This window comes from Conger conger, chromosome 9, assembly GCF_963514075.1.
Source record: "Conger conger chromosome 9, fConCon1.1, whole genome shotgun sequence".
NCBI lineage: Eukaryota > Metazoa > Chordata > Actinopteri > Anguilliformes > Congridae > Conger > Conger conger.
Genome location: NC_083768.1, coordinates 6,734,304 through 6,759,982, shown reverse-complemented (window position 1 = coordinate 6,759,982; position 25,679 = coordinate 6,734,304). Strand labels below are relative to the sequence as shown.

Sequence of the window (25,679 nt, the reverse complement as noted above, 5' to 3'; positions counted from 1 at the left end):
CAAGCCACCGCGTGTATTTCTGTCACGTTTTCAGATGGTGCGGCAAATCATAACCCGCTGTAATAGTTGTGGATACTTCCTTGATGATGAGATTTCAATACTGCGATGAACGTATTTTATAACATCCTATTGTATGGCGTAAGATGAATTGAAAGTAAGGAGGTAGGTGAAATATGAACGTCACCCTGGCTCTGCAAACGCTTTGAGTAACAAAACTAACCGAAATCATGCCAAAGCAGAGAGAGCAGCGGCTGGGAAGCCTTTCACTCACCCTCAGCTAACCACGCCCTTTTCCCAGGTGAGTTTGACGCTGTAGGGCGTAAAGGAGAGATGTCGTCTATGATTAGAATCACCGTACACAGAGAGCGAAGTGGGAAGGACATAGTTTTTGTGAGTTTCGTATTACCTTTGCATTGTTCCTGCTTTACCAACAAAGACAGTGAGTCATGCAGTAGAATCCAAGTGTTTTGCGGATGAGTCTAAAACTATGAATAGGGAAATCTGACAAACACAATATTGGGGATGGTTTTGGTGCGCTTGAGGAACACCTTGATATGTTGCTGATGTGATTTTGTAGAGTGCCGTGGAAATGTGTGCGGGCGGGTGCGGTCATGTGTTCGCGTGTTAAAGTCTTTTGAAAGTCGACGTGTTTGTATAGGCTACAAACAACTGAGGTAAGCATTAAATACGCTTAATATCACTGCAAGTACCGGCTCTTGTGTGTGCGCTCTGTTACACAACATCGTATCGCGCGGCGTTCCATCGGGTCCGATCAGTGGTGTCGAAATAGTTTTGGAAGGAATTTTAGTGACAGTAATGCCAATCCAAACACTGAACACCTACGCCGCCTCAATGTAATGTATGCCGATTTTAGATGTGATTACCCTTGCAGGGTGTTAAAAACACGAAGGAAAAAAAACTGTTGTTGTGTTATAAATTATTGTTTAGCATAATTTCCCGCCGTCATACACGAGGAATAAACTTGTAAACGCGTTTACTGTGTCTTCTGAGTGTGTCGGAAGTGTGACTCTGAATCTGATCACGAACTTCAAACACGGTTCGATGGCGCGCACACATGATCCGTATGTTTACAAAGAAAATTTTAAAAAAACTCACCATACGACAGTAATGACACGACATATGATTTATTTCATCCGCCACAGTGTAGGAAGAGATATTGAGAGCGAATTCGCTGGTTTTGTTACGGCGTTGGTTTGAGGAAATCGACCGTTGCTTGCTTGTGTTGGCCTACTGACTTTAAGACTTTAAGCTTACACAATATTTTTTTAATATTATTCTTGTGCTGTGTGTAGCAACATTTATTTTTGGATATTAGTTAGATAGATATTAGATATCAGCTGATTCCAAGGGACATGGGGTAGGCTAGGTAAAAGAAAAAACTTTAACCCAGCCTGGACACCTGATGTGTTACTTTTTTCACAGCCTATAGTCCTCTGCTGTTGTTTAATGAGATTTGTTCATAGGGTAATTCTGTTATTGTTTGTATAATTTATGTTTTCATAATATCCGAAATTCTTGCCTACTTCTATGGTTTTGAAACTTTTTGAGTCTGATAAAAACTGAGTTGTATGGTTGTATTACAGGGACAGAAATAAACTCTCACACTGATAATGCTCCAAAAAAATAAACATAAATTAATTCATTAAAAAAAAAAAACTGTTGATGTTTCAACCACATGTTATGATGAAGACCTATGGTAAAACGGCAACCATTTGGAGCACATATTCTTTACATGTTCCTGTGACCCCAACACCTTGTGTTAAGTGTCAGTGCTTATATTTGCTCTGACACTGTGTATTATAGGGGTACACTGTTCCTTGGCTGTTTGTATTGGCTGTTTGTATTGGCTGTGGTTAGATGTTGTGCGTTGGCTCTGTATTGCAGTTCAAAGATGGAGCAGTGTCTACGTCCAGATGTTCAACGGACAAAACACAAACCGGTGAGTGCTGGCACTCGTTCGTCTAAACCATTACATTACATTACATTATTGGCACTTGGCAGACGCTCTTATCCAGAGCGACGTACAGTTGATTAGACTAAGCAGGAGACAATCCTCCCCAGGAGCAATGCAGGGTTAAGGGCCTTGCTCATGAGGCCAGCGGCTGTGCGGATCTTATTGTGGCTACACCGGGATTAAAACCACCAACCTTGCGTGTCCCAGTCATGTACCTTAACCACTACACTACAGGCCACCTCAGGGGTACCCAACCTTTTTTAATTCTTGACCATTGTCTCCAGGTAATAATAAAAAAAATAAAAAATAAAAAATAAAAAATAAAATTAAAAGAAAAAAAGCATTCCAGTTCTGGGGGCAATGTCATCTCTGTATTAATGTTCTTCATTCCTGAATCTTGACGTGTTTTCTGGTGGGCAGGTCACTGCTCTGCATCTTGGAATATGGGAGGTGTAATTCCCCCTTGAAAGCATTAACCTAGCTGTTCAAGTCCATTAAATGTTTTTTTTTGTTTTCTTGTTTTTTTTTTTTTTCCTTTCCCTTGCATTCCGAGATTAAGCTGGTTCTACATGCCAGCCAAATCCGTTCAGCTAAATCTCACGGCCACTTGCTTATCCTCGAGATGCTTGTGTGCTGATCGTTTAGAAAGGGCAAGAGCCACTGATTTCAGGCAGTGGTTCCCAAAATTCCTGCAAGGGTTTCCCTCTGCTCAGCCACCCGACTTCAGTGTGCATGGCTGCAGACAGCAGGTGGACACATGGGACATTTTATACTGGGCCTTGGCATTACTATAATTTGGTCTGAGAATACATAGCAGCATGCAGCCCTGTCTGTGTGAATCAAGAGGTCTGCATTCTCTGCCTCGCTCACCTGTCGGCAAAAGGCCCATCTTTGTAGACTTTCGGCATGAATAGAACAGTCATTGCAATGTCCATTTCTGCCACCTTGTTCAATATCGTCCCAGACAAGGCCTGATGGTGAATAGTGCACACGATCTCCACTTTTGTCCACAAAGTCAAGAGAGTCTGGCCTTTCAGCATCAGGATTGTGAGCCTTTCATCAGACTGACACCAAACTGCTGCGCATTTTTAATCACGTCTGGAGATACGTTGAATTGAAGAAACACAAGTATCATTTCCCTTTTCTCAGTTTTTTTCGCTCCGAAATAGTTGTGACTATTTCTGGATTAACCACCCATCCTTACTGGCAGACACCATATCTGTTTTGTTCTTAAAAGTCACCAATAAATTAGTGTGCTGCCTCTAAAAATGGCCTGATCATTTCTCCATCTTTGAAAATACATTTTGCACTTGGCTAGAAGCGTTTGCCTTATATATTGTAGCTGCCTTAGCTTGTGCAACGGGCTAACTGAAAATGACCTATCCAGCCGACAGTTGAGATTTTAGTTCCAGGAGCTTTCTATTTCAAGTCTCAGGTCTCTTGTTCTTGTCCTAGGCTGTGCTAAAATCATGTGTACTAGGTGCCAAGTTGAACAACTGCTGCAACTTGCTTGTGTTGAATTAATTCCCTAAATAAAGACAATAGTTAACAGGATGATTTGTTTAAAGGGTGGACTCCTGTGTTTTAACAGTCTAAAAGACTAACATAGCACACGTCATATACCACAAGGGGGAAAATGCAAATGTTACATAAAAAAACTAAAACAAAACAGCAACTGTAACTTCTGTCAGAAACTGCTCCACAATCAACTGGTTGGGCACCCCTGGTCTAAGCTCTTTTCACATCGTATGTGACTGTAGCTTTGCAAATGGGCAAATGTTTTCAGGAAATGGTGTTTTCCTCTCCCAATTGACTTGGAGGGCACGGGGATTGGCATGCACTCTTCTGGGTTGGCATATGCCATCTCCCGGGTTGATGACTGATTGGACGGGCCAGCAGTTAAATAAATCATTAAAATCTAAAAATTGGGAGCATGGGGTTCTGTCTTGGGGCCTGAGTAGATTCAGCATTAAAACCCCTTAGGGTATAGGATCACATATGTGATTTTAGAATGCTCAGTTGAGAACATTCTAACGCCGATGTGATCGGAAAGCAATGGAGTTCAAAACCCTGGTGTTCTAGAATGTTGGAAAAAAACATTCTGGGAAAACCTGCTCCTCAAAGGGGGCGTGTGTAGCTGGGGATGCCGGCTGGCGTGGAGATCGGATGGTTGTGGAGTCAAAGGCAAAAACTGCATGAAGACCCATTCGATATGAGCGGGACAAAGATTGAGGTTCTCCTCTCTGTGTTCGTCTCCTGTAGGCCAAACCGCCTCAGCCACCACCCAAACCACCAAAGACTGTGCCTCCACCCAAACCTACATCTGAGGTGAGTCTGTCTGTATGTCTGTCTGCTTTCACCCTCCTGCAGCTGCAACTCTTGACGCCTGTTTGCGTCAGTGCGCGGTTGTGTTGACACCTGTTTGTGTCAGTGCATGGTTGTGTTGACGCCTGTTTGCGTCACTGCATGGTTGTGTTGACGCCTGTTTGTGTCAGTGCATGGTTGTGTTGACGCCTGTTTGTGTCAGTGCATGGTTGTGTTGACGCCTGTTTGTGTCAGTGCATGGTTGTGTTGACGCCTGTTTGTGTCAGTGCATGGTTGTGTCGACGCCTGTTTGTGTCAGTGCATGGTTGTGTCGACGCCTGTTTGTGTCAGTGCATGGTTGTGTCGACGCCTGTTTGTGTCAGTGCATGGTTGTGTCGACGCCTGTTTGTGTCAGTGCATGGTTGTGTCGACGCCTGTTTGTGTCAGTGCATGGTTGTGTCGACGCCTGTTTGTGTCAGTGCATGGTTGTGTCGACGCCTGTTTGCGTCAGTGCATGGTTGTGTCGACGCCTGTTTGCGTCAGTACATGGTTGTGTCGACGGCTATTTGCGTCAGTGCATGGTTGTGTCGACGCCTGTTTGTGTCAGTGCATGGTTGTGTTGACGCCTGTTTGTGTCAGTGCATGGTTGTGTTGACGCCTGTTTGTGTCAGTGCATGGTTGTTGATGCCTGTTTGTGTCAGTACATGGTTGTGTTGACGCCTGTTTGCGTCAGTACATGGTTGTGTTGACGCCTGTTTGCGTCAGTGCATGGTTGTGTTGACGGCTGTTTGCGTCAGTGCATGGTTGTGTTGACGGCTGTTTGCGTCAGTGCATGGTTGTGCTGACGCCTGTTTGTGTCAGTGCATGGTTGTGTTGACGCCTGTTTGATGGCTCTCCAGATCACCCTTACGATCTGAACGTCCTTCTCCACATATGCTTCGAGCTTGTCAGAAATGGAAGCACTGAAATTCCAGATTTGACTGGATGAGAATAGTTTGCATACGTGTCCCTTAGCGGTGTGTGCGTGCGCATGTGTAAGTCTCTATGAGCATGGTTTGTTTTTATTAGGTCAACGGAAATGTGATCCAGAAAGAGAGGACGGCTCTGTTACCTCCGCATATGTCCAGGAATGAGGTAGGTACTTACACCCATACTGCAGTCACCTCAGCCAATCACACACCGGCAGGAGGTTCTTTCAGCCAATCGCCACACTGCACCACAATGGCCACAGCCACTTCAGTGCAAAGTACATTTTTTCACCTGGATAAATGCTGATTGAATGCTGGGAAATGTACAAGTTTGGCATTGTCTTTGTGTTTCTAGCAGCACCTGAGTAGGAAGAGCAATGACGCCCGAGAGTTAAATTTGAATCTGCAGGTAAACTCACAAAAAAAAGGCTCTCACAGGCTCAAAGAACAAGATGAGTTGTTTAAATAATATGAAGGTTAATTCTGTTCCAAGATCCAGAAGTATTTTTTACAAGTATTTGGAACTGCTTGCCAGGTGCCTGTATCACAAAGCAGGATTACAGAGTTAGCTGGAGAACCATCCCAAATCTGGAACATGGACTAAAAAGACTTCTGGGTTTTTTTTGTTTTTTTTACTTGGTGTGGTTATCCATCAGACGTGGTCTCAGCTTTGAGATAAAGGCCCCAGGTTATGTATTAGATGGCAGAGACCAGTCTTGATGCAGTGCTGAATGTACTCTCATAAGTAGTCAATATGACAAAAAAAATGTTTTTCTTGAATGCACATGGGTACACATGACATGCTGTCATGTATACGGTGTACATAAACCCTCATACCCTTTATACGTAAAGTCTGCAGGAATTAAACCTGTATGAATATAGACAACTATTCCATATATTCCCTGGTCTACTGTAAAAGCTCTGCTTGATGGTGCTGATGAATGTTTGCAGGAAAACAACGATGACACTGGAAGAGAGATTCAGTCACAACATGAGGCAAGCCTTTCTGGAGAAATGGGGCTATATTAGTACTGTGTGGGGTAGACTCGCTGGTGTTTTTATGGAGCTTTAAAAACTCAATTATCTTCACAATGATTAAAGGTACAATAGGTAAGATTTTTGTGTTAAAGCATTGTCAGAAGACCATTGTGAATACCTTCCAATCATTGAAAAAGGCTCACTGACATGTCGACTCACCCTCTGCCTGTGTTTATTGTCCTTTAAATTTTGGTTTCAAAATATACAGTCAATGGCCCGACACTTGGTACCAAAACGTTGTATAGCTGTACAATAATTAAAGCTCATTGGTTGAAAATTGGTCCTAATTGCCGCAGCCAATGGTGTTTCCACGTCAGCGCATTTACAGAGAAGGGGGAGGGATAAACAGTGTTGTATTTGTTGCTGCTATTCCTCTCTTGATCATTAGAAGTCCGAAATTACCTATTGTACCTTTAATGAAGCAAAACATATGTGTAAAATTTTTATTAAATAATAATAAAAAAACAAGCCAAATGTAACTTCAATGCATTAGGGGGCAAGTCTTCAGTCAGGTCCTCATTAACTACTTTAACACCTTACCTTCCATTCCTCTTTTCCCGTTCAGGAAAAGGGAATGTTCAGTGGGATTTTCCAGAATGTGCCAAAAGACAGAGCCCCCACCTTCACTGTGAGAATTGCTTTGTGTTTTGCTTGGTGTAGTATTAACCTGGTTTGCCATCATACTCTTTGTTTGCTTACTTCATTTCTTTCTGCCTGTTTGATCTTGTTGACCCTTCTGTCTGGTCCAGAGTTACATAACAGACATTCATCCAGAGAAAGAGGAAAGCCAACTTGGCAAACAGGTGTGTTTCGGGTCTTGGGTGGGTGCGTGCGTGTCTGCTCACTGACACATCTCCAGCTCAGGCATTCACAGATCAAGATTATGATGGCGATAACGGTCTATGCCTGGGCTGCCCAACCCTGTTCCTGGAGATCTACCGCCCTGTGAAGTTTTTACACCCAACCCCAACAAAGCCCACCTCATTCAGCAGCTAGAGATCTTGAGCTGCTAATTAATAGAATAAATTGCGGCAAATTAGGGTTGGAGTGAAATGCTATGGGACGGTAGAAAACGCTGGGTAGCCCTGGTATATGCTATGGTGCCTTTTGCCATGGTAATGAGCTGTATGATCATAACAACAGTCAGTTGGCTCTGGGGGAGGTAGCTGTATGATGGTGGCATACCTGTGGGCGAGGCTGGGAGCTGTGTGATGGTGGCATACCTGTGTGAGAGATGGCATGTCCATGACCAGAGGAGTGTAGTGGGTGTGTGAATATTTGTATATGTATGCAATAACATGCATACATACATTATTGCCGTTAATGTTCGGAAGAGATTACTAAATGATCAGTACTATTGTGTGCTAATAGTTACTAAAATACCAGCTAATTGGTATTTTATTTCTTCCACTGTGCTCCGCAAGTTTCCCTCATACCAAACCACCTGTCAGCGTCCTCCATTAATCCTATCTTAGCCGTCTGTACCCACCTGTACAGTTCCCGGTTAAACACTCTATCATGCCTTTCTAGGAGAAAGGAGGAATGTTCAGTGGGATGTTCAAAAAATCCCCCAAACCCGCCGATCGCACCATACCTGTACAGGTGACTATATTAGCAGAGCACAGCACTGTACTTTACCTGTACGGAATAATACCTGTATGAAAATCCTTTTATCCTTTCACAGGAAGAGGAATCTGTACAGAGTGAATCCTCAGCCAGCAAGGACAATCTCTCAGATATCGGCACAAAGGTGAGTGTCTCTGTGTCCTGCTTCTACCCTCCCCCGGTAAACACTCTATTAACCATCGCATCGCACCTCTAGGAGAAAGTAGGAATGTTCAGTGGAATGTTCAGAAAACCTCACAAACCTGCTGGAGGTGCTGCACCTGCACAGGTAAGTGCCTTTGTGTCTGTTGTTGGTGTACATTGTTTACCGGAGTCGACAATAACGACAATAACCAGTTTCACTTATTAAATTAGACTCTCTCAATCTCTCACTCTCAGGACAATCTTTCTACACAAACTGAACTCGCTGACAACAACAACACAAAGGTGAGTCTGTTTGTTTGTTCAGTTGAAATGGATCATTAAGGTAAGTGACTGGGACACACAAGGTCGGTGATTCTAATCCCAGTCTAGCCACAATAAGATCCGCACAGCCGTTGGGCCCTTGAGCAAGGCCATTAACCCTGCATTGCTCCAGGGGAGGATTGTCTCCTGCTTAGTCTAATCAACTGTGCGTCACTCTGGATAAGAGCATCTGCCAAATGCCAATAATGTAAATGTAATGTAATTGTTGAGCACTGTTCTAACGCTGTTCAGTCCCTGTCATATGTTTGTTTGTGTTATATATATATATATATTTTTTTTTAATGCCATCTCTTTCTCAGGACAATCTCTCTACAAACTCCAAGCTCTCCACCAGCAATGACAATCTCTCTGACATTAACACAAAGGTGAGTGTTCTGTTCAGTCATTATTGTACATTTCAGTGTTTCTGTTTCCGTTTCACCCACAAAACTCATCCCTCTCCGTCCTTCTCTCTTTCTCTCAGGAAAAGGGAGGGAAGTTCAGTAACATGTTCAAAAAAGCCCTTAAGCCAGCTGAGCTCGCAGTTCCTGCACAGGTGATTGTGATTTACTGTACTCTCCCTATTCAGGTAAATGGTATAGGTACCTGTACAGGTATGATGCATATTGTGTACTAAGTGCTGTTCCTTTCCTAGGAAACTGGATCAACACACGGTGAACTATCCGCCGGTGAGGACAGTCTGTCTGACAGCAGTACAAAGGTGATTCTCTCTATCCAGTCACTTCTCTCAAAATGTTTCTGTTCAACCTGCCACATATATTTCTCTCCATCTCTGTCCTGTACAGTCTCAGGGTATACATCTCCCTAAAATCTGGATAAAAAAATAAAAAATACGAATAATAATAATAAAGAATTAAAAAACAGCTTTGTTGTTTCGCACATACTGCCAGTCTGGACAGTAGTTCTCCAGAAGATCTTTGTCTTTGGTCTAATCCTGGTTGTGCTGTTCATCTGCAAAGAGAAGTGAATGGAGAGCTGTCCAACATAGTGACCAGTTTCTGAATGGCTATACGAGAGAGCACTTGTTTCTAGCTATGGTGATTTGAATCGTTATAGCATGTCTATCTCTTTCTCAGGACAACATTTCGACAGACAAAAAGCTCTCGGGCAGCAATGAGAGTCTCTCTGACATTGACACAAAGGTGAGTCTTTCTGTTCAGTTGGTACTCCAGCTCGCCATTTCTGTCCATCCATACCTGTTACAACTAAATGGATGGTAAATGGTTGGTATTTATATAGCAGCTTTATCTAAAACGCTGTACAACTGATGCTTCACATTCACCCATTCATATACACCAGAGGTCACCAACCCTGGTCCTGGAGAGCTACTGGGTCTGCTGGTTTTTGTTTTCACCTTAGAAACAGCACCCTGTTAAGACCCAGGTAACCAGGTGAGGTGAGTTAGCTGTGAAATCATCTGCTCTAATTGATTAATTAAGTGCAGAGTAACAGCAAAAACCAGCATACCCAGTAGCTCTCCAGGACCAGGGTTGGTGACCTCTGATATACACACTCACACACCAATGGCGTTTGGCTGCCATGCAAGGCACCAACCAGCTCATCAGGAGCATTTGGGGGTTGCTCAAGGACAAGGTGGTGGGTGGGTTCGAACCAGATACCCTCTGACTGCCAGATGACTGCTCTTACCTCCTGAGCCAATGTTGTGTGTAGTTGTTACAACTACTACACAGCATCTCTTAATTCCTCTCTCTCTCTCTCTCTCTCTCTCTCTCTCTCTCTCTCTCTCTCTCTCTCTCTCTCTCTCTCTCTCTCTCTCTCCTCTCTCTCTCTCTCTCTCTCTCTCTCTCTCTCTCTCTCTCTCTCTCTCTCTCTCTCTCTCTCAGGAAAAAGGAGGGAAATTGAGTAGAATATTCAAAACGGCCTCTAAGCCTGCTGAGCACACAGTCTCTGCACAGGTAAGAAAATATTCAACTGTCCACCGTGTCTGTACAGTACACATTTAATGCCTGAATGTACTGTACTAAACCAACTTTACCGTTTCCAGGAAAATGAATCGGACAGTGATGACAGTCTCTCGGAAAACAATGCAAAGGTAAGGGTCCGTCCGTCCTGCGTCAACCCATCTCATTTAAAAAAAACTCTAACCCCTGCATGCCTATCTAGGAGAAAGGAGGAATGTTCAGTGGAATGTTCAGGTCCAAAGCTTCCAAACATTCTAGAGATTCTACACCGGCACAAGTAAGTGTCCTGTCCTGTGTTTCTATTAATACACGGGTCACTCTTTGCCTCAGTGGGCAACAGGGACAGGTCTGATTGTAACACTTTATGCATCTCTTTTCTCTCTCTCTCTCTCTCTCTCTCTCTCTCTCTCTCTCTCTCTCTCTCTCTCAGGACAATCTTTCTACACACAGTGAACTCTCAGACAGCAACGAGTGTCTCTCTGGCAGCAACAACACAAAGGTGAGTCTCTGGTCAGATGTTGCTTCAAAGATAGACCTTTCTGTCCGACTGCTGTACCAGTTCAAGCTATAGAGTACACTCTTCCGTCGTTTTCTCAGGAAAAGAAAGGAGGAGTGTTGACCGGAATCTTAAAAAAAGCCTTCAAACCTGCTGAACACACAGCTCCTGCACAGGTAACAATGTTATCTCTCTACTGTAATCTACTCATGGCAGTAACAATATTGGCACCTGTACGCTACCTGTACAGGTTAAGGCCCATGTGAAAATCCTGTGGTAAAATGCCTCTCTTTCACAGGTAGATGAATCGTTACAGAGTGAACTCTCTGCCAGCAACGACAATCTCAGCACAAAGGTGAGAGTATGTCCGTCTGTCCCGCCTGTACCCTCCCAAGGAAAACCTGACTCCATTAACCCTGTCATGCCTCTCTAGGAGAAAGGGGGGATGTTCAGCGGAATGTTCAGAAAACATCCTAAATCTTCTGAGGGTCCTAAGCATGCACAGGTAAACGTCTCTTCCTGTGTTTGTTTTTGATTCACAGGTAGCCCTACCTGAATAATTAACGGTGACTAGTCTACAAATCCTCCAGGAGAGTACTTGTCATCTCATGAGCAATTACTTAAATATAAATACTAATTCCGTTTGAGGATCACATTCACCAGTGTAGCATGTTATTTAGTGTTTTTAATAGTCATTGAAGCATGTTTGGCTAAAAAGGAAAAAAGGAAACATTTGAGAGACCGCAGCAGCAAAGGTTCCAGCCAGTATCCAGGTAACTTGAGGTTTATGCAATGTTGGTGAAAATTGATAATTGATAACATGTTGAAGTAGCGGTTTGAATATACAGGAAATGTGAGTATTAAAGTGTATAGTATATACTTATTTAGACTTCTGTACTTGTTAATATGGTATCTGCATTTCAAGAAGTTTGCAGAATAGATCTCTCCCAAAATGAAAAGGCATGTTATAATGTTAAATATGGCCTCTTACTCTGCTGAGCAGACCACCTGTATAGGTAAAAAAATATTATAAACACTACATGCGTCTCTACACACTAATGTCCATCGGAATGTAGTGCGCTGACACTCTGCCCGTTTCAGGAAAATGAATCACAGGATGAACTCTCAGCCAGCAATGAGAGTCTCTCCGATATCAACACAAAGGTGAGTGTCCATCTGTCTGTCTGGCCTGCATATACCCTTTCCAATAAAAAAACACTAACTCCTGCATGCCTGCCTAGGAAAAAGGTGGAATGTTCGACGGAATGTTCAGATCCAAGTCTGACACAACTTTTGAACATGCGACACCTGCACAGGTAAATGTCTTGAGGTAGCTCTTCGCAAAAGTGTAAAGTCTGCTTGGAACATCTGATGGGTGTTTCCCCTCTCTGTCTCTCTCAGGACAATCTTTCTACACACCGTGAACTCTCAGCTAGCAATGACGATCTCTCTGACAACACAAAGGTGAGTCTATATTCTGTCATTGACACAGCAGCGTTTCTGTCTAGTTATTTCTATTCAATCCTCCACAACGATAAATACAAAAATGATTCATATCAAAAGGGACTGTGTGTGCCCCTTTTAACAACTCATGGGCAATGCAGTTGTAGCATGCATGGTGATTGGGTGTTCTGGAGGCTTCATCAGGATGGAGGAGGCATTCAAGTTATAACAGTTTCTTACGGGTTTGCCTTTTGAATACTGAAAATCTGGTCAAGATTGGGTATATTGATCTATTTATTGTATATGCTATTTCAACTGTTTTTTTTTTTCTCTCTCTCAGGAAAGAGGAGGAATGTTTACTGGAATTTTCAAAAGACCTGCGAAACCTGCTGAGCACAAAGTACCTGCACAGGTAATACTGCACGCTACCGTACATTTGTATTTACAGCAAATAGTATACCTGTGCACATTAATAACTGTACCATGAATATGCTGTATTGACTGCTTTCACAGAAAAAAGAATCGACAGGCAATGAGCTCTCGGCCAGCAATGACAATCTCTCAGACACCGGCACAAAGGTGAGTGTCTGTCCGTCTGTCCGTCTTGCCTGTACCTTTCCCAGTTAAACAGACTCCTATTAACCCTCTCGTGTCTCTCTAGGAGAAAGGAGGGATGTTCAGTGGAATGTTCAAAAAGCATCCTAAAACATCTGAAGGTCCTACATCTGCACAAGTGAGTGGCTCTTCCTGCATTTATTGTTGATGTACAGGCCACAGTACTTGAGTAGCAGTGACTATAATATATATATATATATATATATATATATATATATATATATATATATATATATACATATACGCATATACACACTACATATCCTCCTGGAGAGTACTTGTCATCTCATAGGCAATCTTTTGGCAATCAAGTTTTTACTGGATTCATTTGAATAATACATTCAACAGCAGAATGTGTGATTTGTGATTGAAGCATCATTTTTTTGGCAAAAAATTGTAAAAAGGAAACATTGGAGATGCAGCAGCAAAGGGCCCAGTTGGTAGCCAGGTGAATTGAGGGTTTTATGCAACGTTGGTGAAAATTGATGATTCGTTGAACCAGTGGTTGGGATATATAGGACGTGGTAGAGCATAAAAAAAAACAAAAAACATATTTTACCCTATTTCTATGCTTGTACAAAAATGGTATCAAGAAATGCCTCATAATAAATCTGCCCTAAAATGAAAAGAGAGCATATTCAGTATAATGCTCAAAATGACCTCTAAGCCTGCGGATTTTACGCAGTACCAGTACAGGTGAAAAATATTAAACCGTACACCATGTCCGTACATTAATGTCCATCTGAATGTAATGCACTGACACTCTGCCCTGTCCAGGAAAATGAATCGCAGGATGAACTCACGGCCAGCAATGAGAGTCTCTCCGATATCAACACAAAGGTGAGTATCCGTCCGTCCGTCTGTCTGTCTGTCTGTCCTGCATCCACCCTTCCCATTAAAAAAAACACTAACTCATGCATGCCTCTCTAGGAAAAAGGTGGAATGTTCAGTGGAATGTTCAAATCCAAGTCTGAAAAAACATTTGAACATGCTGCACAGGTAAATGACTTTTTACACATGGGGAGCTCTTTGCAACAGTGACATGTTTGCTTGGAACACTGAGAGATCTTTCTCCTTTCAGGACAATCTTTCTACACACCATGAACTATCAGCTAGCAGTGACAATCTTTCTGACAATACAAAGGTGAGTCACTCTTCGGTCATTACTACAACAGTGTTTCTGTCCAATTATTTATTTTCCACCGTCCACAATAAAAATAAAAATAAATCATTAATATCAAAAGGACTGTGTGTGTCCCTTTTCCTAACAACTAATGACTTGCATCTGGGAATGACGGGGATCCATTTCCTCAGGTATGCCTTTTGAATACTGACAGTCTGGTCAAGATAGGTATATTGATCCATTTATTGTACAAACGGGATTTACACACTGAACTGTCCACTAGCAATGACAGTCTGTCAAATGTGAGTTTATGTTATTTCTAGTGTTTCTGTCTCTGTTTCACTTTCTCAGATTTTCTCTCTTGCTCTCTCTTTCAAAGGGTGGGATTTTCATTGGAATGTTCAAAAGACCAGCTAAGCCTACTGAGCATAAAGTACTTGCACAGGTAATACTCTACTCTAACTAGAATTTACCTCTATATGTACCTGTACACATTAAAAACTGTTTGAATATACTGTACTGACTGCTCTTGACGCTCTTTCACAGAAAAATGAATCCACAAGCGATGAGCTCTCGACCAGCAATGACAATCTCTTGGATATCAACCCAAAGGTGAGCGTCAGCCCGTCTGTCCCGCCTGTACCCTCCCCAGTTAAACGGACTCTATTAACCCTCTCATGTCCCTCTAGGAGAAAGGAGGAATGTTCGGTGGAATGTTCAGATCCAAGGCTCGTCCTACACCTGCAGAGGTAAGTGTCTCTTCCTGCATTTCCGTTGATGTACAAGCAGCTCTGAATAAATAACAGTGGGGCTGTTGTTGGGCTCTTGAGCAAAGTCTGTTGAAATTATAATGGTGGCAAGTCTTAAAAGATTTCTTTCCCTGTCTTTCTCTCCTTCCTCAGGAAACGGGATTTGCACGGGGTGAACTCTCCACTAGCAATGACAGTCTATCGGAGAAGAACTCAAAGGTGAGTCTCTCTGCTCAGTCTTTACATATACACCGATGAGCCAAAACATTATGACCTAATATGCTGTTGGTCCTCCGCGTGCTGCCAAAACAGCTCTGATGCACCAAGGCATGGACTCTACAAGACCCCTGAAGGTGCCCTGCCGTATCAGGCACCAAGACGCTAGCAGCAGATCCTTTGAGTCCTGTAAGTTTGCGAGGTGGAGCCACCATGGATCGGACTTGTTGTTCCAGCACACCCCACAGATGCTGGATCGGACTGAGATCTTGAAAATTGGGAGGCCAGGGCAACACCTTGAACTCATCTTCATGTTCCTCAAACCATTCCTGAAAAATGTGTGTAGTGTGGCAGGACGCATCGTTTACCATCTAATCTATGCCACACCTTGACATGGGTTGTTGTTATGAGATGATTAACATTATTCACTTCATCTGTGAGTGGTCATAATGCTTTGGCTCATCGGTGTATATTAATTTAACCAGGGGAGATCCATTGAGAACCCTGGGAGAAATGGAAGACCGAACAGTTTCAAGTGGGGTGAGAGAGGGAGAGAGGGAGAGAGAGAACATGGTTTTTGGTCTTGCTCAAGGGCCTAACGGCAGGGCTCTTTTTTTCCATTCAGGGATTCAACTTAATCTCTCCAGAAGCAGGTCAACATGCCTATGGGGGGCTCAAATCCAACACCCTACCACTAGGGTACCCTGCCATCAGTGTTTCTGTCCAACAGTATCTGTTCAACCTGCTACAATCCACCTTCTCTCTGTTTCCCCCCTTCTTTTCAGGAAAAAACAGGGAAGTTTGGTGGAATATTCCGAAGAGCTCCTAAACCTGCACAGGTAACTAATCTGTACTGTATTCAACCTCTACTGGGGAATGTTGGTACCTGTGGTGATTTGTGTGTGTCCTGTTTGTTTTTTGTGTTCAAATCATAATTCTATCAATGGGTAGCTGTGAAAAGTGAAAGGTGAGTTGCATCTGTGCATGTGCCTTTTACAGGTTTCCCCAGAGACCGATGGTGGAACTCCAGCAGGTAGAGATAAGAAGAGGGACGATTTGAAGATGAAGAGGAGGGTGGGTGTGGCTTGCATCTTAGCTGTCTGTCATTGGCATATACTACCAAGTACTCCACAGCAGGCGTTTTCAAACTCAGTCCTGGGAAACCGCTGTGTATGATGGTCTTCGTACCATAGTGGCAATCTCTGAAATGTAAAAAGCTGTTAATTGTTCTTCATTAGACACTAATGTCTTGAGGGATTATTTACCCCTATAAGATATATTATTCCTGAAAATGGCCTGCATTCATATTGTGCTTGCTGTGCTCTGTTAAATCATTTCTTCACAAAGAGGTTACACTTTGATTAAAAGAGCCAGACAGGTGAACCAATGGGGTCAGTGCAGGTCTCTAAAACTAAACCATTTGTGAGATATTGAAGACGTCATGGACAATGCAAACGACAAGTCAAACGCTAACATTGTGTTAATACATTTAAGGAACCAAATTCTGAAAGAATGTAAACGTGTGTTCAACAAACCCAGCATATAAACCCAGGACCACATTTGAGACTGGTTTACAGTAACATTTGTGTTTGACTACTGTGCAGTACCAGAGACTTTGTGTAACTACTACAGTACCGTGTTGATGTAACCTGATGCAAGTACGCTTTGTATTCAACTTTGCTGGTGTGGAGTGTGTGTAACCACTATACACTTCCCTGTATCTAACTACTCCACACTACCCTAGATGGCCTTGTGTATGCCATAGATTATAATATCACTTGTGTAGAGTTCTTGTAGTACTCTGGGTATTCCGGCTGCCAACTGTGGTATGCTACTTGGTAAGCTGATGTACTCTTTGTCTATATGATCATGCTTGGACTTTCCTCTAGGATCCTGAACATACTTGTCACTGGGTTTGATTTGCACTAGATTGTATGTTACTCAGGATAAGAGTGTCTACAAAATGCCTTTAGTGTAATGCAAATGTAATATGCCCAGTTCTTTACGGTTTATTTTTTTGCAATTTGTGGCTACTAGGTATCATTCAGAGTGAAGAGAACACTTCCCAGAAATGCAAGACTTCAGTCCCCAATGAAGGCAAGTGAGACAGACCACACCTACCTCACTACCATCCTATAATTCACCCCCTTCTTCCTCTGCTTGCTGTAGTCTCATGTCCTGTCTTCATGAACTGAGCGTGAGAGTTTAAAGGCACCGTGCTCGCACACATGCATATATTATGCATAGCCAGGGCCACATTGAGCCACATATCTTTCACATACACAATTAAATCATAATAATTTCATTTCGCTTTATTGCCATGGCGAGCATACCCTTGTGTTGGTTTGACGCGTTGTGTGTTCAGAGACGCTCTTCTGCATTTTGGGTTCATTCATGTTAGTTTTGGGGATGCAAATATAGTCCCCTCCAAACGTATTGGAACAGCATGGTCATTTTTTTCAGTTTGAGGGATGAAGGTAACTCAATCAAAGCGATGAAAAGGCCAAAGTGTAGAGAAAGAAGGGATCTGCTCAGGCCAGAACATACAAGCTCATCTGTGATGCACGGTGGAGGAAATGTCATGGCTTGGGCTTGCATGGCTGCTTCTGGAGTGGGCCCACTAATCTTTATTGATGATGTAACTCATGATGGTAGCAGCAGGATGAATTCAGAAGTCTACAAAAACATTCTGTCAATGCCAACTTATGGAGAAATACTTCCAACCAATTGGGAGAAACTTCATCATGCAGTAAGACAATGACCCAAAACACACTGCCAACACAACAAAGGACTTCATTAGTGAGAAAAAGACTGGCCGAGTCAATCGCCAGTCCTTAACCCAATTGAGCATGCATTTCACCTCCTGAAGAAAAGATTGAGGGGGAAAACCCCCAGAAATGAAGAACATCTGAAAGAGGCTGCAGTAAAAGCTTTGAAATGAATCACAAAAGAAGAATGCAACGATTGGGCGATGTTAATGAGCCGCAGGCTTGATGCAGTCATTGCAAGCAAATAATAAGTGTTATTTACTTTACCTAAATACACAATGTTCCAATGACTTCTGCTCACATAGAAATCAGGTGGTCTGATATAAAAGGTGCTGTGTTCTAATTAGTTTAACACATCTAGGTGTAAATACCAGGACATAAAAGCTGAAATTCTGAACTCTTGTCTCCTGTTCATCTTTTTATCTCAACCCCAAATGTATTCAGTGTATTGCAAAAACAAAGAAATTGGCCTTGCTGTTCCAATACTTTTGGAGGAGACTGTACCTCTATTCCACCTTCCTGTCTCTATAAATGTCTCTCTTGTATCTGTAGGATTTGGAGGAAGAGGATCTATTGGCAGAGTCTTTTGAATTGGAGGACCTGAGCTCTGTGCAGGTACGTGCATGACTACGTAGCACGCACAAATCTGCATGTCATACCGGGAGTATAACTATCTGTGTCTGTTTCAGGAGAGCTCAGTGGAGATTGAGATGGTGGAGATGGCCCCTATGCCCAGAGAAGGAAACCCTCTTGACTCCGACGAGGTGAGGGTATTCATGTATAACTGAACCATTTTTTGAGGTCACAAATATGTGACTAGAATGTTCTTACTTTCTAACATTCTAATGCTGATGTAATAACAGCTTCTGGTAACTGAAGTTCTAGAACTCTGACTTTAGAATTATTTTTATTTGTATTTTTTTAAAAGCTTGCCGTTTTACCTGGGAGGATAAATTGTTTACTGGACGGGTGAATTAATGATAGCTAGTTTGGGCAGACAATTTGCATCAATCGAGTACATAATGCTTACACCTTAATGGGAAGTGTCTTTAAATTTCTGACCTAAGCTGGTCATGCCTTTGCTCATTCTGCATTCTGCTTGTCTTGCCCTGGGTGGAGGGTTTACAGTGGCTGCTCCGGTATCATTTTGGCTGGCTTATGCAAACATGGAGTGATAAGGCAGAGCCTTGATGCCAAAGTTACATTCACATTAGACCTCAATAAATATTGCTCGATTCAAATCGTGAGCTGTGACTGAAATGGTGAGCGGGTTTAAGGCTTTTCCTCTCCTTCGCAGGACGATGATGGCCTGCTGGAATGGTGGAGAACCGTAGAAGGTAGGTCATCATTCTTGCTTGATTGGTTTCCATCTCAGGTTGTTTCAATCCAGTATGCATCTGTGTACCTGTGTGTATGTATGTCTATGTACTATATATATATCATTATATATAACAGTATGCATGCTCACATGTTAATATTTGTATTGCAACCTTTTCTGTGTGTTGCCAGGTTGGGATGAATGGAATGAATCCTCAAACTTTAAAGAGGACGAGGAAGAACTGTGAGTTACTGTCCTAGTTCTTAATTTTTTTTAAATCCTTTTTTTCCCCTCCACTTCTTGGCTCTTGTTTCCTCTCCTCTGTTCTCTCATGCGTCAACCTTGAAGCAAATACCATCTACTTTGTCTCTGGATTGTTTTTCCAGGGCAGTGGAGCAGGCCGCTGACCGTGTGTACATGGCGGCTCAGCTGTTCGTGCGCCTCTTCAACCAGCGGGGGGGGTCCCTGCAGCAGCGCATCCTGGAGCTGCTCGCTCTGGCCGACGCGGCCGACAACTTCCACAAGCAGACGGTGGCGGCCAGCATGGGGGGCGGAGTGGCCAGCGTGGTGGGGAGCGTGGCCACCATCACGGGCCTCATCCTCGCCCCCTTCACCTTCGGCACCTCCGTCATCGTCACGGCCATAGGCATCGGCGTGGCGACCGCCGGCGGCATAGCCTCCGCCTCCGCCAACATCACGGACACGGTCCACTCCAACATGGACCGCAAGAAAGTGGAGAAAATGATCCAGGGCTACCAAGACGAGATCAAGGACATCCGGGAATGCATGGAATTTGTACAGGTGGGTCTCTCCAGGCACCTATCCTCCCCAAAGGAGTGTTTCCATATTGACATAATTGACAGAATGTTGTGCCTTCAGCATTGTCGTTTTGCTTTTGGTTATTTACATATTTTGAGTTATTCTGAGCATGTAGGTGGAGTAACTCTTGTGGAACCAACTGATGAAATGAGAAAATATCTGGTTCTAGCTCTTGGCATTTCCCACTCGCATTACTACCAGAGAAAGGGATACTACCAGGGCCCATGTTGGCCAGCACATCTCTAGAAGAGACACAAACCAGACGGAAGAGCAAGATCTGGCTCTTTCTTGCACACACAGACAAATGGATAGGTTATCTCTCTTTATTTTCCTCATGTTCTTTCTTTCTGCAGGATGGGATGGATGCGCTTCAAGAGTGGAACTTTGAGAAATACACGGAGAGCGTGTCAAAACGTGCACTGAATCAGAACGTCAAACATGTAGTGAAGGAAGGCGCTCGAGCGGGCAAGGCTCTGATGATCAACACGGACCAACTCATCAGCACTGTGCAAGTGCTGAGTGTAGCAGGTGGGGCGGCCAAAGCTGCCCAGGTGATCAGCGTCACCACTGGCGTCATGTCCGCACTCTTCCTCGCTCTCGACATCTTCTTCCTCGCCAAGGACTCTCATGAGCTGCGCAAGGGTGCCAAGACGCAGTTTGCTACTAAGCTCCGTGAGGTGTGCAAGGAACTGCAAGATGGAATTCTAGAATTGAACCGCGTAAAAACTGAGTTGCAGAAGACCATGGATGGCATTGAGGTGGAAGAGTTTGAGGAGGATGAGGATGATGATGATGAGGAGGATGAAGATGATTTGGATCTTGAGTCTGACCCGAAAAAACTGGCCGAACTGGAGGAGGAGATAAACCAGATAGAACAGAAACTGGACCAGGAAGTCCTGGAGAAGAAAAGGGAGGGAGACGGAAGAAAGGAGACGAAAATAAATGATAATAAGGAAGACCATGTAAAGCCCCAAAGTGGAAAGATGGAAAAGGGTGAAGAAGAAGCAGAAAGTGTGAAGCAAGAGGGGGAAGAAAGAGTAGAAAAAGGGAAGGTAGAAACCGAAAGACGAAAATATGGGACCGATGGGATGGCAAAAGATGGAAATCAAGACGATGGAAATGAAAAAATAAAACTTGTTGAACAAGAGAAGGGTGAAAATGGAGGTGAAGAAGAGGTAAAAAAGAAAAAGAGCGAAGGGGATGAACAGGGTGAAAGGGCAAAGGGAGAGGTGGATGACCAGGGGAAGAATGTAAAAAGAGAGGGGAACGAACAAAGGAAAAAGGAACCTGAAGACTCGTTGGACGGAAGCAAAAACTCAGAGAGAGGGGGGGATGAATCGGGTAAAAAGGAAAGCAGATGGGGGAGTGAAGAGCAGAAGAATGAAAAGAAACACAGGGATGAACGGAGGAAGGATGCAAAGAGAGAGGGAGATGAACTGGGTAAAAAAGTAAGGAGAGGGGGAGATGAATGGAGGAAGAATGCAAAGGCTGAGTGGGATGGACAAACAAAAAAAGAACCAAGACAGGATGATGAACAATGGAAGGATGAAAGTAGGAAAAGTGGAAAGAAAGAGGAGGGTGAACACTGGAAGGATGCAAAGAGAGAGGGTGATGAACATGGGACAAGTGGAAAGGGAGAGAGTGATGAACGAGGGAAAAGTGGGAAGAAAGAAGGGGATGAACACCGGAAGGATGCAGAACGAGAGGGGGGTGAACAAAGGAAAAGTGGAAAGAGAGAGGGTGATGAACGACGGAAGGATGCCAAGAGAGAGGGTGATGAACATAGGACAAGTGGAAAGAGAGAGGGGGATGAACGAGGGAAAAGTAGAAAGAAAGAGGGTGATGAACGATGGAAGGATACAAAGAGAGAGGGTGATGAACACAGGACAAGTGGAAAGAAAGAGGGGGATGCACAGGGGAAGAGTGGCAAGAGAGAGCGTGACTCCATTCCTCCACCAGCTCGGCCACGATCCAAGGCTATATCCCACAGCACAGAAGAGACTAGCTGGGAGGAGCCAGTCTCAGACCCAAAAGGCCCGCCCCCAGTCCCACGCAAGAAGCGCTCTTCTCACCGAGAGCCGCTCTCAATCTAACCCCCATAACTAATGAAGAAGGCATGTCTGCTAGTTCAGCAGATCTAGGGGATTACACAAGCTTCCTAACCTAATGTTGTCCAATCAATTTAGTTTTGTTTTTCGATTTTATTTTGATGGGCCACTTTTATTTGAATCCTCTACTTATAGTATTTATAGATTTACATTTTAGGAAACTTCAACTATTCATTTTTTTGGTGAGGGGAATACATTCCTCTAGGCATCTTTTTCTTTTTTTGTATGGTTTACTCTACTTTAGCATGTATTGAAGATGTGTTCATGTCTAGGATGAATAGAAACACCTGGTTTATTTGCACTTTATTCTGTCCTGACTGTTTGGATCCTCACTGTTGTCATGTTGTCACCACTTTGTGTTTAATTTATAGTTTCACATCTCAAAGGTTTCAAATGAAGAACACTACAAATGTTTCTGAATGTGGATTTAATCACCATTTTTGTGTAAATCATACTTGGGTAATGTATTATGGCTGCTAGCAATGAATTATCATGGGCCCTATTTTATTGTGCTCTTGTTTTTAATGGTAAATTATTTGGTTTCATATTTTGGTAATATAACTTTGCAGATTTGTAGAATTATCTTACTCTATTTATTGGTGGCCGGTTTGTAATTTACAATAAAGATCTTCTCAATTTCATTAGATATGTGTCTTATGTCTTATAAGAGGTAATGTGTTCATGTGTAACTCATCAAGCTCTTCATTCAAGACTGTGGTAGGTTGATTAACAATAGTCTCTATGTGAGCAAGTTTTACAGATAGGGTGTGAGAATTATGAGGTGAGGAATCATAATGAGGAGGTTAGACTTGAGATTGTGTGTAAAGTGTAAAGGAAAGGGGGTTCATTGGTATGGTCTCAATGTTTGAAATTTATTTTTCCCCTTTGCTAATGTAATTGTACAATGATTTTTGGATGGTCTTGGCTGCTTGTTTTGGGTTCCAGAATTAATGAAGATTCAGTTGGCTTGACCTCTTCATCTTCTTGAGACTGCTGTTAGCAATGTTACCCTGATATAGATAGTCTGCACTGGTTGCTTCATTTTCAAGGTGAAAATGAAAACCAGCAGACCCTGCTGCCTGCCAGGACCAGGAGTGAAGTTAGCTGAGACAGTATATTCACCAAACTTTCTGACAACCTGCTGGCTTGGCAAAGGTTGGGGGTTGATTAAAAGGAAGCTGCCCAACCCTGTCCCTGGACATCTACCTTTGTCTAGGTTTTCACTCCAACCCTAACAAAGCACACCTCATTCAACAGCTAGAGGGCTACAGGAGGAGCTGCTAATTGGTAGAATCAGGTGTGCTAAATTACGTTTGAAATGAAAACCGACAGGAAGGTAGAGCTCCAAAAACAGGGTTGGGCAGCTATGGTTTAAAGTAAAAATGCTTCCTGTAACTTAAAGCAGCTAGGCAAAACCTATAGAATTATGTTTGCTCCTTATATAGAAGGCATGTGGTTGGCTTGAGTCTTTGTAAGATTCTAGCATTGCCTGTGTATTGAGTGAAGGTCCTGATCATCTAACAATTCTATGGAATATGTATGAATATGGTTTCACTGAGTAAGATTTGGCCCTCTGTGAAATGGAGTAATACAAGTTTTAGCGTGATGAGTATATCAAGATGAATTCATGCTTATAATCCTGTTTTTCATTTCTAATGATCTTGAAGAGCACCGTGGAACATTCTTATATGATTCTTTATATGAGGAACTGGGAGTAATATAGTGTGAAGCTGAGGTAAATATAGATTTCTTTTGTCTGTAAAGGTGCCCGAGGTTTCTGTGAAAGGCTTTTATCTGTGTGGTTTCTGTGGTTTCTTGCTGGTTTGGAAACAACTCTGCCTTTTTAGGAAGTATCATCCTCTCGCCCATTGTTGATCTTTGCAAAAGTAGGCCAACTTCACTGAGCAAATGAACAGTTATGTGTCCAAACCTGTTGTGTAGGTTTCCCTCTCCACAACCTGCAGTCTACATTTCCTAACCGCTTGCCCCTCACACACAGCTCTGTTGCTAGAGTATGAAGTTCATGGAGGACATCGCTTTCCCAGTATGTCCACAACAGCGTGAGGCTGACGTCATTTTGTTCCCATTTGGAGGAATATTGTACCGAAGGAATAGAGCCGAAGATGACTGAAGAGGAAGAGGCGATTCAACATCAACATCCCCTGACATCTACAGAAACACTCATACAGTCACATCCACAGACCCATTCGTATGCACGTTTATATTCACAGAAACGGTGTGTAGGAATGTCATATCCAAGGAAACATTACGACATGCTGTCAAATCTGCCAAAACATTCCAACAGTGACATCCACAAACAACACCGTCATGTCCACAGTGAAATTCCCATGCGCTGTCACATCCAGAAACACATTCCTGTACTTTCACATTGAAACTGCAATTTCTGTAACTGCTTCTGGGCAGCACAGATGGTGCAGTGGGTAGCACTGTCACCTCACAACAAGGAGGTCCTGGGTTCGAATCCTGGTTGGCCGGGGCCTCTCTGTGTGGAGTTTGCATGTTCTCCCTGTGTTTGTGTGGGTTTCCTCCAGGAGAGTCTAAATTGCCCATGGGTATGAGTGTGTGAGTGAATGGTGTGTGTGCCCTGCGATAGACTGGTGACCTGTCCAGGGTGTATTCCTGCCTTTTGCCCAATGTGTGCTGGGATAGGCTCCAGCCCCCTGTGACCCTGTTCAGGATAAGCAGGTTAAGATAACTTTCTCATTATCCTAGTCACTTTCCCATAATTTTTTTTATCTGACCCTTGGGTTTCTGCTTGTAGATTTAAAAACTACATTTTTACAATTCAGACTGACTGCTTCCATTGTAGTTTGCTAAGAACACTTATGAAAATTAGAATTTTATCAGTACTTTGTTATTATCTTCACTTATCTTTTTGTTTAATGATATTCCACATTTAATTTATCGGCTGTTATAAATGTTATGCAAGTTTTAATTTTGATTTGTGAAATGCCTTTGAAGATTGAAGTTAGCATGTACACCTCATTTATTTAAAATAATAAATTATCCTTAAAAGTTTGCACATTTTAATAGTTCAAAAATGCTTTTATTACAGGAAATTGTCAATAGCTACAAGTCATCATCGCTTCTGATTGGACCAGTGTTTTCTGGGGTGGTGATGAAATTCAGTAGGTTTCATCGCACAACGCACGTGTTACTCCGTTCGTCGACAATTTCGTCTGATCCTAAGTTCAGAAATTTGGTTCAGAATTTCAGCTAGCAAAAACCAACCAACAACTGCTTTTCTGTCTACGCCACGGCAGACCTGTAACTGTTAGTGACAATAAATCGGCTCCACCCAGGTGATTGACAATTCTTTCACATTTACTGTTTGTAACTGTGAAAGTGAGTCCCAGTCATTCCATTTTTTTTCAGATATATGTTCACACTAAGCACAGTTTGCACTAAACGCATTGTTGACAACCGGTTCTAAATGAGGTAAGTTTTCCATCACTGTCCGTTTTTATTACATCTCAGAATACCAGAATAATAACCGTATAGCCCATTTGACAAAATTGTCGGATAATCACCAACATGTATTAAATCAACTAGGCGATTAGCCTATATGAAGTAGATCACTGTAGGGTACAGAACTGTTCGACTCAGTTGGAATTCCAGCAACTGGCAGGAAGCGCAAAAATGCGTATGGGACACAAAAATTACAACAAGATGTGTTACTCAGACCTCAAATCAGGAGTCCGCGAA

The 25,679-nt window shown here is 42.9% G+C and overlaps 1 protein-coding gene across 12 annotated transcripts; it reads left to right on the top strand.

Annotated features, from left to right (window-relative positions):
* The first annotated feature begins 220 nt into the window (after window positions 1–220).
* On the top strand, window positions 221–22,597 carry LOC133136869 (uncharacterized). Of its 12 annotated transcripts, XM_061254679.1 has the most exons (45): window positions 424–439; window positions 578–674; window positions 1,906–1,960; window positions 4,238–4,303; window positions 5,348–5,413; window positions 5,603–5,656; window positions 6,199–6,913; window positions 7,035–7,088; window positions 7,816–7,887; window positions 7,970–8,035; window positions 8,108–8,179; window positions 8,290–8,337; window positions 8,676–8,741; window positions 8,840–8,911; window positions 9,011–9,076; window positions 9,453–9,518; window positions 10,221–10,292; window positions 10,382–10,429; window positions 10,501–10,575; window positions 10,729–10,797; window positions 10,896–10,970; window positions 11,093–11,149; window positions 11,228–11,299; window positions 11,896–11,958; window positions 12,036–12,110; window positions 12,196–12,258; window positions 12,578–12,649; window positions 12,751–12,816; window positions 12,899–12,970; window positions 13,630–13,692; window positions 13,783–13,851; window positions 13,934–13,996; window positions 14,355–14,420; window positions 14,522–14,587; window positions 14,665–14,724; window positions 14,878–14,943; window positions 15,726–15,779; window positions 15,940–16,014; window positions 16,978–17,037; window positions 18,261–18,323; window positions 18,398–18,472; window positions 19,006–19,045; window positions 19,218–19,269; window positions 19,413–19,827; window positions 20,199–22,597. In XM_061254679.1, the coding sequence occupies exons 7-45, from the start codon at window positions 6,860–6,862 to the stop codon at window positions 21,936–21,938; spliced, it is 4,542 nt and encodes a 1,513-aa protein (XP_061110663.1). In that variant the 5' UTR covers window positions 424–439; window positions 578–674; window positions 1,906–1,960; window positions 4,238–4,303; window positions 5,348–5,413; window positions 5,603–5,656; window positions 6,199–6,859; the 3' UTR covers window positions 21,939–22,597. The 12 variants fall into 12 exon arrangements, with proteins under 12 accessions (XP_061110667.1, XP_061110665.1, XP_061110666.1 ...); XM_061254683.1 differs by lacking the exons at window positions 424–439; window positions 578–674 and adding an exon at window positions 221–298; XM_061254681.1 differs by lacking the exons at window positions 424–439; window positions 578–674 and adding an exon at window positions 362–390.
* The last annotated feature ends 3,082 nt before the right edge of the window (window positions 22,598–25,679 follow it).